General features: G+C 40.4%; 1 protein-coding gene across 4 annotated transcripts in view; it reads left to right on the top strand.

The window, feature by feature from the left end:
* The window catches only part of OSGIN2 (oxidative stress induced growth inhibitor family member 2), an 81888-nt gene extending 67632 nt beyond the window's left edge, over window positions 1-14256 (top strand). For all 4 annotated transcript variants that reach the window (XM_033933459.1, XM_033933458.1, XM_033933461.1 and 1 more), the window contains exons 5-6: window positions 1400-1491; window positions 12532-14256. In XM_033933459.1, the coding sequence (XP_033789350.1) occupies window positions 1400-1491; window positions 12532-13564 (1125 nt within the window). In that variant the 3' untranslated portion in view covers window positions 13565-14256. The remainder of the gene's footprint in view (window positions 1-1399; window positions 1492-12531) is intronic.
* Window positions 14257-14644: the final 388 nt, after the last annotated feature.

Here is a 14644-nt window from a genome sequence, read left to right as displayed (position 1 = left end):
CGCTTCCAGGCCCCTCGCCTAGGAAGTGATGTCAGAGCGCTGAAGCTGATGCAAGCAGCTACTTCATAGCTGCTCACACTGAAGATAAAAAAAGGTACAGGGAAGGGGCGTGTGGCAGGGGGGCAGAGGAAGAGGGTGGGAAAGGGGCGCCACTGCTAAGCCACTGGCTACAGGCTAGTATTGAGGGGAATATTGCTGTTGTAAAGAGGAAGTAGATCTGGAGTTGCTTCATATGAGGCGGGTGGGAGGGGTAGAATTTTTTTGTTAGGATATACAGTATATCTTATGCCAGAACAGTTAGCATTTCCTGGCCTGATAATGGTAGGGGATAAAGTTGAAGTGTTAAAGCTTAAGAGCTGGCTTGATGTAGAATATTGGAATGACCTAGGCAGTGATTAGTTCTCCAAAGGATTTAGTATCTTATTTGTGCCCTGAAACATCATCCTTGGTCGTATCTATGAAGGTTGGGCCAAAAGATTATGTACGAGTATGTTGATAGTAATATATCAGAGTAATAGAAGTTTCCCCATTGAAACATTTCACTCAGAAGCTTAAAAACAGATCTTTTTTTGGGGGGGGGGCGGAGTTTAGACTTCATTTTTGGAGTACACGGGTAATTAGTTACCACTTGTTATGTTTTAGCCCCAGTTTGAGAAAAATAGATGAGGTTTAAGCTTTCACCGTGGTATAATAAGGTAATGAAGTGCCACATGCATCATAAGGAGCAGAGATAGCAAAAGTCCCATTCAGACTCTGACCTTATCAATATTTGATCTACTGAAGAATGACTATGGGCTGTTGTATAGAACTTAAATTAAACCAGTTAGGTTGCATAAGTAGTATGGATTGGGACACAAGGTATTGGAGAGCATATCGACAGGTAGGGGTGGGTCAGTTTATTAGAGAGTTGTAGAGATTGAGATTAAGAGGAACCATTTGGTATCGTAATCAGACTTACCACCAGAAGAAGGTCATGGGAATTGGGTAAAATTGCTTGATATGGAGAAGAGAGCATTTTTTTTTCTAAGTCACACAAACGGTACAAAGTGTTTGGCATGTTTATTTGATGAGTAAGATTATTGCATACTGGCAAACTCGGTTTTATGGGATTTGGGAGCCTTTTGAGATATAGTCCAAGGCAATATTTTCTTTAATGAAGAGAAAGGCAAGGGGTTTATTACAGAACAGAGGAAAGAAAAAATAATTTTTTGGGGTTATATTATAAAAATTATGTTACATTTGTCAGTGGGATGACATTTGGGAGTTGGCAGATCTGTGGCTGCATAATTGAGAGGCCTTTTTTTCGTATTCATCAGTAAGAAAAGTTTAAATTAAAAATAAATATTCTGGGATTTAAAAAAAATTAGTCTAACACTTTTTTTCTTCCTTTTTTTTGTAGGCTATAGATGGTTCCATGCTTACAATTAGTTTAGGAGAGTGGATGGAATTACCTGGGTTGAAGTTCAAGGACTGGATTGCTGGTAAGCGAAGGTAAGACTTCAAAAATCAAAGCTAACAGAACTATGGGAGATACAGAAAATAAGACCTACTGAAAATGGTGGTCAAACCACATACAGTGGGAGATTTCCACCAGTCTTTGAAGGCAAATGCATGACCTTTCTAGCAAGAAATGATACTGCCGTCCCTCCAGATCCTTCAGAACTGAGCTCAGTCCTTAATCTGGCCAATGGACCAAAAAGCTTTCCTATCTTTTTTGTAGACATAACAGGGCCAGATTCTACAAATGGTGCCCTAGTTAGCTGCCACTGGGCGCCCTAATTGCAGATGCCTAGCGTTCAAATTTGTTTTAATTAGCTTAAATGGCATGGTAATTGACTGCGCCATTGAAGTTAATTGATACATTTTTTTAAAAAAAATAACCAATTTAAAAGTTCTGTGCAGAGTGGTGCCTAGCGACACCTAAGTCAAGGCGCCCTCTGCCTTACACCACCTACCTGAAAAGTGGTTAGGGGCGGAGAATAGGTGTGGTTGATTTGGGCGTCATTAGGTGGCCAAGTTAGGCACTGGTAAATTAGGAGCAGTAAAACCTGGCCTAATGTACTGGTGCCTAGCTACACCTAAGTCTGTTTAGACCAGGGCTGCCCAAGTCCGATCCTCGAGATCTACTGGCAGGCCAGGTTTTCTGGATATCCACAATAAACATGCATGAGAGAGATTTGCATACCAAGAAGGCAGTACAGGCAAATCTCTCTCATGCATATTCATTGCGGATATCCAGAAAACCTGGCCTGCCAGTAGATCTCGAGGACCGGACTTGGGCAGCGCTAGTTTAGACGCTGCTAAGCGTGATTCTATAAGCAGTGCCTAGTTGACACAACAACTGCATGGAGTGGTGCCTACAGCATAGGTGCACTTAGACATTGTTTATAGAATCTGGCCCACAGTGGCTATAGAAAGTCAGCATTCCTTTCCACATTCTTAATCTTTTCATTGCCTTTTGGCTTAGAAATAGAACACTGTTTTTGAATGCATTTTATGTACCCACACATCCTAAGGCAAAGTGAAAAATGTATATTGCAGAAAACCTTTGGGAGTGTGTGACGCAGGGGTTAGAACATCCTGATGCTGTGGGTTCAAATCCCTTGCTGCTCCTTGTGACCCTGGGCAAGTCACTTAATCTCCTTATTGCCTCAGGTATACTAGATAGAGTTTGAGCCCACCAGGACAGATAGGGAAATATGATAAAGTACCTGAATGTAAACCACTTAGGATATAAGTGGTATATAAATAATGAAAAATAAATAATAGTAAAATGAAGTACAAACAAAAATTAGGAGTAGCTCCTTTGTACTTTTTCAGAAGTCCTAAATATTTTAACCTTTGGTAGCACAAACCAAGTGGCGCCACCTATATTAAATAGTAGATAAAGATAATTTTTAAAATCATCTATAGAACAAAAACACATCAAAGTAATTTACAATATGTACATTTATCCCAGGACAAGCAGGCAGCCTATTCTCGCATATAGGTGACGTCATCCACGGAGCCCGGATGTGGACAGCTTCGCAAGCAGACTTGCTTATAGAACTTTAGAAAGTTCGCGAGTGCCTTCCCGCCCAGTGCAGGGTACGCGTCTCCTCAGTTTTCTGCGGAGCTGAGAAGTCCTATTTCGACGCTCTGCGCTAGACTCAGTTCTACGTGCCTTCTCTCACCGCATCTCATGTTTTATTTCTTTTCAGGGTCGCTGTGTTTTCTTGCGCATTTTATTTAAAAAAAAAAAAAAAAAGACTGACTTTGTTTTTTCTTTCGGTCATGGTGGGGCCTGCCTCGTGGCCTCAGCCTGCGGGCTTCGACATAGCTGCGGGTATTTTCCTGTTTATGTCCCAGCCAGTAACAGGCTTCAAGAAGTATAGCCATTGCCAGCATGCGATTTCTCTCATTGACCCACATCGGTGGTGTATTCAGTGTTTGGGACCTGACCATCGTCCGGAGTCATGTGCCCGCTGCACTACCCTTCAACCTCGTGCCCGCAAACGTCATCAAGTTCAGGTGGAAAAACTCTTTGGACCTCGAATCCGGTCAAGCTCACAAGGGTTCTGCCTTCTGCCTCAACCTCGGCATCAACCTTAATCAAGCCATCCTCATTTGGCGGGTCCTTGTCCTCAAGCAAATCTGCTAAGTCTTCTCCTGACGAGACGCTTGCCTCGCTGCCTCCCTCAGGTCAGGTACCAGCAGTAGTTATCAAGCTGCCCAAGAAGCATGTCTCCAAGTCAGAGTCATTCTTCCTCCTCTTCCTCGGAGACTTTAGCCTAACCAAATGTACCAGACCCTCAAGTCTCGGTGTCACATTTGGAGGCTGTGATCCAGACCATCTTGGATCGCTAGTTTGGTAATATACTTGCCAAACATACTCCTGCCTCGATTCTGCTTCCTGCAGTCCAGCGTGAGCACTTAGCAGTATCACAAGGAGTTGAGTCCTTGGCTGTGCCTCGAGCTGATCCTCCTCACTCTATACAGGGCGTCTAGTCCTTCGGAGTGCCTCGAGAGGACTCTATACACTCTATGCAAGGAGTCGAGTCTTTGCGAGTGTCTCGTCTGGAACATAAGCATGCTACTCAAGGACCCAAGTCCTTGTCAGTGCCTCGAGATACTTCAACACCAGGTGTTCAATCCCTTTTGGTGTCTCGATCTCAGTCTCCAGCCTCCAGCCCTCCTCGTATCAGGCATCACCCTTCCCGAGGCATAGGGCAAAGACACCTTGACTTTCTTCTCAATGAGACCTGCCTGGTTCGAGGCACAGTTCTCCACATTAGTCGAGGCATCCATCGAGGCACAGATCCTCTTCTTGAGACAAGCCTCGTCTCTCCAGACCTCGAGATTCATCGAGGCCTCCATCTCCAAAGTCGAGGACACCACCTCCAGATACCTCTGCTTCTTCTCCGAGGGATTCTATCCATTCTCTCAGTGAGTCGTCTAAACCTGCATATTCAGGCCTCAGGTATCGGTACTCCAGAGAAGCTTCACCTTCGTTCTCTGCCTTGCGAGGCACCTCGAGGTCACCTTCTTCTCCTCGAGGTCACCCTTCCTTGGAGCAGATATCTTTTTCTTCTTTCCTATGTCAAATGAATAAGGACCTCGGTATTACTTTGGACTCTGATTCCAAATACTCTCAAGAATATTTAGAAGAAATGTGGGTATGTCTCGTCCTCCTGCAGAGTCTCTCAAATTGCCGATTAATAGACTTCTTTCTCAAACCTTTAAGAGAAATCTTGAGACACCTTATTCCATTCCTGCTGTCCCAGGAAAACTGGAGTCTCATTACAGGATGGTCTATTGCAAGGGATTCAAGAAATCTCATTATCCCATCAGTCCCTTCTTGTGGAGTCTTCTCTGAAAAAGACCAACCCTGCCAAAGTTTATGCCACTATCCCTCCTGGAAGAGAGAGCAAGACCATGGACAAGTTTGGTCGCTGTTTGTATCAAAATTCTCTCATGGCAACTAGAGTTTTTTGAATTACAATTTTGTCTTCATTTGGTAACATTAAATGAAAGGTCTGCAGATTATGTAAATGTTTTCTTTCTATGTTGTGCAATAAACCATATGGAGAATACACACGAGTGATCCATAGTCAAAGCCACATCAATAACATACCATACAGCACAACATTGGAACAAATGGCCCCCATCTCACAGTAAAAGGCTATTCAAATGCAGGCAGAAGACAAGACCCCCCCCTGCCCCTACAGACTCCCCTCCTCCCCCACCTACCTATCCCCACCTAAAAAAAAAATAGAAAACATCTCAAAAGGAAGGAGATTTTTCCATATCCTGTGGGCAATAATTGCTAGGTATAGCAACAAATAAATACAAAATAGACTACAGATAAATGAAGGTCATTAACAGCTAGACTCCGGGCTTGAGTAGAAAGATCCTGAATATAGGGTTCCCATATGACCCAACATTGTTTCTTCCTTTTCTCTGTGCAACCAACACCCCTAGCTTCCAATAGCAGAACTGTGTGAAGAGTAGACCTCTAGTGCCAAAGGGAAAGAGCATGAGCTTGCAACCAATATTGGAGAAGACATTTTTTCCCCACAACTCCAGCTTTATTCAGAAGCAGGTGAGCACATTTCCCCAGTAAACCTCACTGGCCATTTCTCAAAAAGTATCTCTATTGGAGAGAATTGAAATAGGAGTACTTGTATGATTTATGTAAGCAAAGATGTGTATCTAAAAATGTTGCACAATAGAGCAACTCCATAAGCTTGTTGGCCAATTGGCGTACAGACACATGCATTTTATGAATTTGTCTATTCTTTGGATCAGCATTCCCACACACTGAAACATGGACTGTGTCGGGTACTGTTCATTCACTTGGTTCCCATTTGTTACACCATTTACCAGCTGATTTATCATATTGTTTCTATGGAATATTTGTCTACTATTGTATATGACAAGGTGGAACTGTTTGCACACAGATGATTATTTACAGACATAAGTTTGGAACTTTGTTACCATTGCCAGCTGTTATTGCTTTTATTGTTTTTGTTGTTATTTATGGATTCCATTTTATGTTATCAATAAACTTTGGTTTTCCAGTTTATCAACTCTACTATGCCGGCTTTGTTTTGCTGGTATTTTGCTTTGTGGTTTCTCCTTTCTGCAATGGAGTATTGAGGGTTTTTGCTTGTTGGGAATGTAATTAAACAGGGCCCTCTCCATTGCCCAGAGCGTAAAATCTTCCAGCTCAAGCACCCAATTGCAAAGGTGTCACATTAAACAAACTAAGTTATACATATGGATATTAGGAAACCCAATCCCCACCCCCTTCCTTTGCACAACTCCCAGGGGGTATATAAGAATAAAGTTTATTATTATTATTATTTATAATAGCCATGTATCTTATTCATTACCCAAAGTTGCACATGTTATAACATATAAACGGCACCTAGCAATGTCTAAATTAGTGTGGATCCCAATCTTATTTTTTAATTGACATGGTAATTTATTGTCGGTTTTCATCCAATCAAAAAAAACAAAACACCCCTTTAAACAATTTGAGTTTGGCACCAAACTCTTAGGATGCCTAGCAACACCTCAGTGGCGGTGCCCTTCCATGCATAAGGATACTTAACAAAGCCTATCTCAAACAGGCGTGATTATGGGGTGGAGAATAGGCATGATTGAATTAGGCTTTGTTAGGTGTCTGATGTAGGCACCACAAAATTAGATGAGTGAAAAACTGGCCTAATGGAGTGGTTCCTATGTCTAGGAAGCCTAGTGACACCTAAGTTTGCTCAGCCGCTACTAAGGGTTATTCTATAAATGGTGCCTAGTGTTTGATTGACAACTGCTCCACTAGGCGTCCTTTATAGAATCCAACCCTTAAGGAATAGGCTCATACGAAATAAGCTGATTCTACCCAGTAAAGACAGGGACAGCAGAGATCCTGCCGTTAGTTGTCATGTTTGTTGAAGCAAACAAGTAACATTCAGATGGTATAAATCCCTAGGGTCCACTGCAATGGGAAGTCTCCCATCTAGCCCTCTCAAACTAATGATAAGGGTGTTGCGGCTTCAGACTTAAACATGTTAAGTCAAAAAAATCTCCATATTCCTGAAAGCATTCTAGTAAGGTAGATAAAGATTTAGAAGAACTACTGAGATGAATCAGTAAATCATCTGTATATGCAAAAATTTTAACACATATACCCCTACAATTTTGGGTTTACTAAAATTTCTCTAATTAACGGGTCTGAAGTGAGTGCAAATAACAATGGAGATGACAGGCACCCTTGTTGAGTACCCCACTGAATAGCAAAGGGGGCTGATACCACATAAAGATTATATAATACAACATGAAGGGGGCTGATACCACATAAAGATTATATAATACAACATAAAGGGGGCTGATACAACATAAAGATTATATGATCAGGTACCATGGTATTTTCAACAGGTGTTGTCTGTATATAAGCCAAAAAGAAGCATAAGATCTGATACAACTATGCAATTGATTGTGGATACTATACATTATGCTGTAACGAGTTACTCTGCATTTTCCGTGGCGGCAGTAGGTTTATTGAATAGCTGCCAAGTAGCAGACAGTTGTGTAAGAACATTGAACAATTTCATAGACATCTTAAGACTCATTTATTTATGCAGTCTTTTCTAGCTTAAATTAACTGATTTAAAGAAGAAATGCTATAAGATTATAGATCAAATGTTTAAGCATATGGGAATGTGTGGCATAACCAGATCCAAGATGGCTGCCGCTTGCTGCTGCTGAGTAGACGCGTACGAGTGTCTCGCTTACCTTTGGAAACATGCCTAAGAGAAGGGGAAGAAGCGTCGGTGGTGCCTCCCGATGCTCGGAGACCCCTCTGCCTGCAGTGGATGCCATTTTTAGGCGTCTTTTGAGTGAGCAGGTTTCGTCGGGGAATCGCCCGCTGGGAGCGCCGGCAGAGAGTAGTGCCGCGGCGAACTCCCTTGGGCTAGAAGTCTCTCTGAGCCCCGACGTAAGGTCACCGCCCCTGCAGTCGTTGCCGCTGGGAGCAAGCTCACCGCGAGAGGAGAGCACGCTGGAGGAGGAAGTGTTTTCCTCTCGAGAGGCCAGCATGTCGGAGGGCTTGCAATTGAAGACAGCTGAAAGTGAGTTACTCCTTTTAGAAAAACCGGCGGTAGGAACAACTCCAGCTAAAGGGGATCAAGGCTCCGGAGAGGTAAAACAGCCGAGTGAACACTTATTAATGACACAACCAATTTTTGTTTCTCCTATTAGACCTTCTGAAGTCACTCTAGACTCTCTCTGGGACTTAGTGTCCAATTTTGGAAATGCCCTTAACTTACAGGTAAAAAATTTGGACAAAGAAATACAAATCCAGAAAGAAGAGATAAAAACTTTAAAGGAAGAGACTGTATCACTGAAATTAGATATCCAAGAAGAAAAGAAGAACTTAAAAACAATTAAGAGTAACCAAGATTTATTTGTTAAAGACAATACGATTATGCAGAGAAAATTGGAAGCTTTAGATAACAATATTCGGATTAATAATTTGCGATTAATTAATTTTCCTAAAGTATTATCAATTTCTCCATGAAATATGATAAAGCGATACTTTCTGGAAATTCTTAAAATACCTGAAAATGCTTTACCACCTCTTACAAAGGTTTACTATTTACCTATAAGAAATCAGGATCCTCAAAAGAAAGAAGATGAAGGAATACCACAGAAAGAACCCTTGGACGTTTCCACTTTGTTAGAGCAATCAGATAGAGAATTGGCTATTCCAGCCACTCTCTTATTGACTGTGGCTTTGGCCCCAGACAAGGATTGGATTCTTAAACTTTTCTTTAAAAATAGGGCCAAGGACTTTTTGGGGTTTCATATCCAGATATTTCCTGTTGTCTCGAGAGAGACTCAGAAGAGAAGAAGGGAATTCTTAATGTTAAAACCAGGAGTGACTCAAATAGGGGGTTTATTTTTTCTTAGGTATCCTTGTAAATGTGTCATAAGATACTGTTCCTTGAAATATGTATTTGTAGATTCAGCTCACTTGACTACTTTCCTTTCTGCGAAACGTCTTGAGTCTGTAGAACCATCTGTACTATTGTGATAATAATAATTAGCTCACCTCTCAGTAGTAGTTTAAGTGATTTTTCTTGTTAAAACGTTTTACTTTAATTTAATTTCTACTCTTATCGTTAATCTTGGATCTTAATTTGAGGACTAGTGTGTGATTAAGTTAGGATGTATACTTTCTTTATTATTTTGAATTGCTTTCAGGTTTGAGAGTAAATAATATTATTATGTTTTCTTGATCTCACTTTCTATACAAGATGATATGCTTGACAATAAATGTGTAAATTTTATATTAAAAAAAAAAAAAAGCATATGGGAATGCTTTCATTTTTTAGATTGTGGTTTACATGGAACGTAGATAAGAACATAAGAATAACCTTATTGGGTCAGACAAATGGTTCATCTAGCAGAGTATCCCGTTTCACAGAGGCCAATCCAAGTTACAAGTACTTGGCAAAAACCCAAATAGTAGCAGCATTTCATGCCACCAATCCAGGGCAAGAAGTGGCTTTCCCCATGTCTATCTCAATAGTAGACTATGGACATTTCCTCTAGGAACTTGTCCAAATCTTTTTTAAAACCAGCTACATTAAATTTTCTTATCACATCCTTTGGCAACACATTCCAGTGCTTTAACTATTCTCTTTGAGTGAAAAAATATTTCCTCTTATTGGTTTTAAAAGCATTACTTTGTATCTTCGAGTGTCCCTTAGTCTTTGTAAATATTGATGCAGTAAAAAACTGATCTACTTGTATCCATTCTACACCACTCAGGATTTTTTTGACTTTAATCATATCTCACCTTAGCCGTCTCTTTTCCAAGCTGAAGAGCCCTAGCCTCTTTAGTTTTCTCTTATACGAGAGGAGTTCCATCCCCTTCGTCATCTTGGTTGCTTTTCTTTAAACCTTTTCTAGTGCTGTTATATCCTTTTTGAGATAAGGAGACCAGAACTGAATGCAATACTAAGGTGAGATTGCACCATTGAGCAAAACAGAGCAAACATTCTTAGTCTTGTTTACCATCCCTTTTCTAATAATTCCTAGCATCTTGTTTACTTTTTTGGCTGCTGCTACACATTGGGTGGTAGGTTTAAACATATTGTCCACTATGGCACCCAGATCTTTTTCTTGAGCGCTGAACCCCAAGGTGGACCCTAGCATCCAGTAACTATGATTTGGATTATTTTTCCCAATGTGCATCACTTTACATTTGTCCACATTTAAATTTCATCTGCCATGTGAATGCCCAGTCTTCCAATTTCCTAAGGTTGTCTTGCAGTTTTCACAATCCGCATGTGTTTTAACAACTTTGAACAGTTTAGTGTCATCTGCAAATTTAATCACCTTGCTCATTGTTCCAATTTCCAGATCATTTATAAATAAGTCAAATAGCACCGGTCCAGTACAGATCCCTTCAGCACACCACTATTTACTCTCCTCCATTGAGAAAAATGGCCATTTAACCCTACCCTTCATTTTCTCTCCGATAACCAATTCTTAATCCACAATTGAATATTGCCTCCTATCCCATGACTCTTTAATTTTCTCATGAGCCTCTCATGAGGAACTTTGTCAAAAATTTTCTAGAAATCTAGATACACAATATCAACAGACTTGCCTTTATCCACATGTTTATTCACACCTTCAAAGAAGTTGAGCAGATCTCCCTTGGCTGAACCCATGCTGACTCTTCTCATTAAATCATGTTTGTCTATATATTCCACAATTTTATTTTTTATAATAGTTTCCATTATTTTGCCCAGCACTGAGGTTAGGCTTACCGGTCTGCAATTCCCCGGATCTCCCCTGGAACCCTTTTTAAAAATCAGCATAACATTGGCCACCCTCCAATCACTAACAGATCAGTAATTTCATGTTTTGAGTTCTCTCAGTACCCTAGGATGTATACTATCCAATCCAGGTGATTAATCACTCTTTAACTTGTTGATTTGGCTTAGTACATCTTTCAGGTTCACTGAGGTTCATCTTTCAGGTTTCAATTCCTCTGCCTCATCACCCTTGAAAACCATTTCTGGTTCAGGTAGATTTCTTACATCATCTTCCGTATGAATGTTGATGTTTATGAGACAATTAGATAATGTCCATGTGTTAATGATTTATGTATGTTTTATTTTGTAATTCACTTAGGAATAGGCGGAATATAAATTATTAAATGAAGATTTGTGGTATGGTGGTCATATAGAATAGAAATAGCATCCCCAAAAACCCCTACCCGCCAAATCTGAGCCGCTCACTGAATGGCTGTCCCGAGTTCTCGTGGGACTCGTGAGAACTCGAGGTAGCCATTCAGCGAGTGGCTCAGTGCCAGGCAAGAGTGAGGAAAGGTCACTCATGCCCTGTACACCGTTGGGCCACGAGAATTCGAGGTAGCTATTCAGGAAGGGGCTCACCTTGGGGCAGGAGCATGGAAAGCCTGGTATACCGCTGAATCACTAGGGATTCCAAAAGGTATGCAGGGGAAGGCGGGATAAAGGTAAAAAAAAAATTGGCAGTCAGCTGGGACAGGAGATGGGAGGGATCGCTCCTGTTCCAGCCCACCATGTCATACGGCAGGCCTGCAGGACATCGGATGAGAAGGGGGGGACAGGGTACAGGCAAGGAGGGGGGCTGTGTGCAGAGCCTGGCAGAGGAGGGAGTGAGGGGGGGGCAGGGCAGGGCATGGATCCGGGCAAGGCACATGAATATTAACACACACACACCCGGTCTTATATTCAAGTCAACCTTTTTTCCTCCTTATACTCAGATTGACTTAAATATATTTGAGTATATATGGTAAAAGTCATCTTGATTGTTTGGAATAGATATGAATAAGTGGTACTATAATAGGGTTAACAGTCTGCAAGATTGCCTATATGTGGCTGAGAAATATTGTTAATGATTATTGGTTGTCTATAATTTGAAAACCCAGGAATGAGTGAGTGAACTACTCAGTGGTTCAACAAAGTTCCCTATCACAAATGTTCTGTAGGAGGAACAATGAGACAATTTTGATGCAACAATCAAATTCTATTAGAACCTTTTTTCCCCCAATATACATAGCAGTTGCTTTAAGAGTTAGCAGTGTGAAGGAATCTTCTGTGCACTGGGCTAGGCAGATACATAGCACAATATAACAAAACAATTAAGGTCAAGATAATAGATAGCAGGAGCTAAACATATAGTCTGACAGCTGAAATATTTAGAATAAAAATCATAAAGCACTTACCAGTATTGTGATTCAAATTTAAAATGATGAATCAAATTGAATAAGATGAGAAGTTGTAGTAAAAAAAAAAAAAATCAAACAAACAAAAAAACAAAACTGTTGTAACTTCACTGGAAATGTCCAGTTAGCTCTTTTGTAATCCGCCTTGAACTGCAAGGTTTAGGCGGAATAGAAGTCCCTAATGTAATGTAATGTATTTTCCCCCATGGTTGTATTAACACCTAATAATTGTGTTTTGTTGTGTTTTTTTGTTTTTGTTTCAGAAACATAAAATGTGACAGAGCAACACCAGAGGAAATTGCCTCATACTACAAGCAGTATATAAAAGTCATGGGTCTCCAGAGAAACTTTATAGAAAATACATATATTACTTCTGTATTAAGACTTTACCGAGACCAGGAAAAAGATGAAAACACATTTGCTTCAGAGCAGGAGCTGCAAATCGAAAATGAAAATGAATGGGCCACTTTAACCAAGAGAAACTGGGAAGTCTGTGGTTATCAGAAAACAACTGATGGCTCTCATATTCCATTCAGTATTTTTGCTGAGAATGTAGCTCTCGCTACAGGAACCTTTGATTCCCCTGCCCGCTTGAAAACTGAAGGAGAAGACTTGCCTTTTGTCCATCACTCTGTGCGTAACTTTGAAGGTGCCATTATTAAAGGAAAGTTGAGTGGCAAAGTAGACCCTGTGTTGGTTGTGGGGGCTGGACTTACTGCAGCTGATGCAGTACTATGTGCTTATAACAACAATATACCTGTAATTCATGTATTTCGCAGAAAGGCCAATGATCCAAGCTTAATTTTTAAGCAGCTTCCTAAAACCCTTTATCCTGAATATCACAAGGTCCATAATATGATGTGTACACAGTCAGATGCAGTAATATCTACCCTACATCCTACATACACCAGCTTTCCTGAGCACTGTGTGCTCTCATTTAAACCAGACATGAAGTGTGTCCTACAGAGTGCCTCTGGACTAAAGAAGGTTTTCAAAATCTCCATGGCCTTGGTATTGATAGGTTCACACCCTAATCTATTCTTTTTGAAAGAGCAAGGACAAAGCATAGGTCATAACCCCAATCAGCCAATTACATGTAAGGGTAATCCGGTTGAGATTAATCCATTCACATATGAAGCCACAAAAGAACCTAATCTGTTTGCGCTTGGTCCTCTGGTGGGAGACAATTTTATACGGTTCCTAAAAGGTGGAGCACTAGCTATCACACAATGTTTGGAAATAAGACAAAAAAAGAAAAAACAAGCCATTGTGGAAGGAGGTGATGGAGTAGTCTAAGAATGTTCATTTTTATCTATTGCAAGTATTGCTTGTAACGGTGGGCTCATTGGACAGCTTGAAGTTCAGCTTAAACACACACAGTCATAAACTACCTCCTGATGGGTAGGCATCATTTTTACCTGAGTTGCCTAAGACGGGGTCCTATACAAACACATCTGCATTTCACCAATTTATTTTGGAGTGACATGTGAGATTCAGGCTGCTGCTCTCTGATTTCTACCCATCTGTAAATAAGACCAGCTGGTACTGGCCTGCCTTATTTGCTCTAGTGAAATGGCATATGGTGTGTTTTTGACAGCGCAAGTGTGTGTGTGTGTATTGTATATAAATACATATACACACATCTGTATATTTTACATCATTACATTCTTCAGTTCTTAGGCAAGTGAAATAGTTTCTAAGATTAAAACAAAGGAAATATTTTGAAACTTTTCAGCAGGAAAATTAGCTTGCAGAAATTGTGGTGGAATGTTACAGTTGCAGCCTTTTTATTTTAGGTGAGGCTATCATTGTTTTGTTACAGTTACCTTCTGACAGGTATTGTCTGTATTCTTGCACTTAATCTTGACTAATTTTTACACATTTTGTAGGGGTTATCTTGTAATGAACTTAGTATGTTATTTCCCCCCGCATAATTGGTTTACAGTTAAATACTACTACAATTAATAAAATGTTTTTAAGTGCTCTTACTCAATTTTCATCTGAAATTCCTTTAAAAATCAGCATATTTAGTTTTAATAAGAGTAAACAAATTACATAGAAATAAATATTGGACTGTCAACATTATTCCTAGCTATTCAAAGTCAGGACCTGTGCAGGTTTATACTTTGAATAGCTGGTTATTTTTAAGTTGGCTAGCGAGTAGCTGCTTAAGTCAATATACATCACTTAAGCAACCATGGGTTACTGCATAAAAATAGGACAAGACATTTCTTGTACAACCCCCACTCTATTCGTGAACTGTCAGGTAGTGAATCCCATCTCATGAGATCTCTTATAGGAAGCTTCATTTGCATAGTTTTACTCCTCCTATTTCCCCTGGACTGCCCTCCAACTTCCAGTTATCTTCTACAGGGG

This window comes from Geotrypetes seraphini, chromosome 2, assembly GCF_902459505.1.
Source record: "Geotrypetes seraphini chromosome 2, aGeoSer1.1, whole genome shotgun sequence".
NCBI lineage: Eukaryota > Metazoa > Chordata > Amphibia > Gymnophiona > Dermophiidae > Geotrypetes > Geotrypetes seraphini.
The sequence above is the reverse complement of the archived record's forward strand: the minus strand, read 5'-3'. Positions and strand labels throughout refer to the sequence as shown.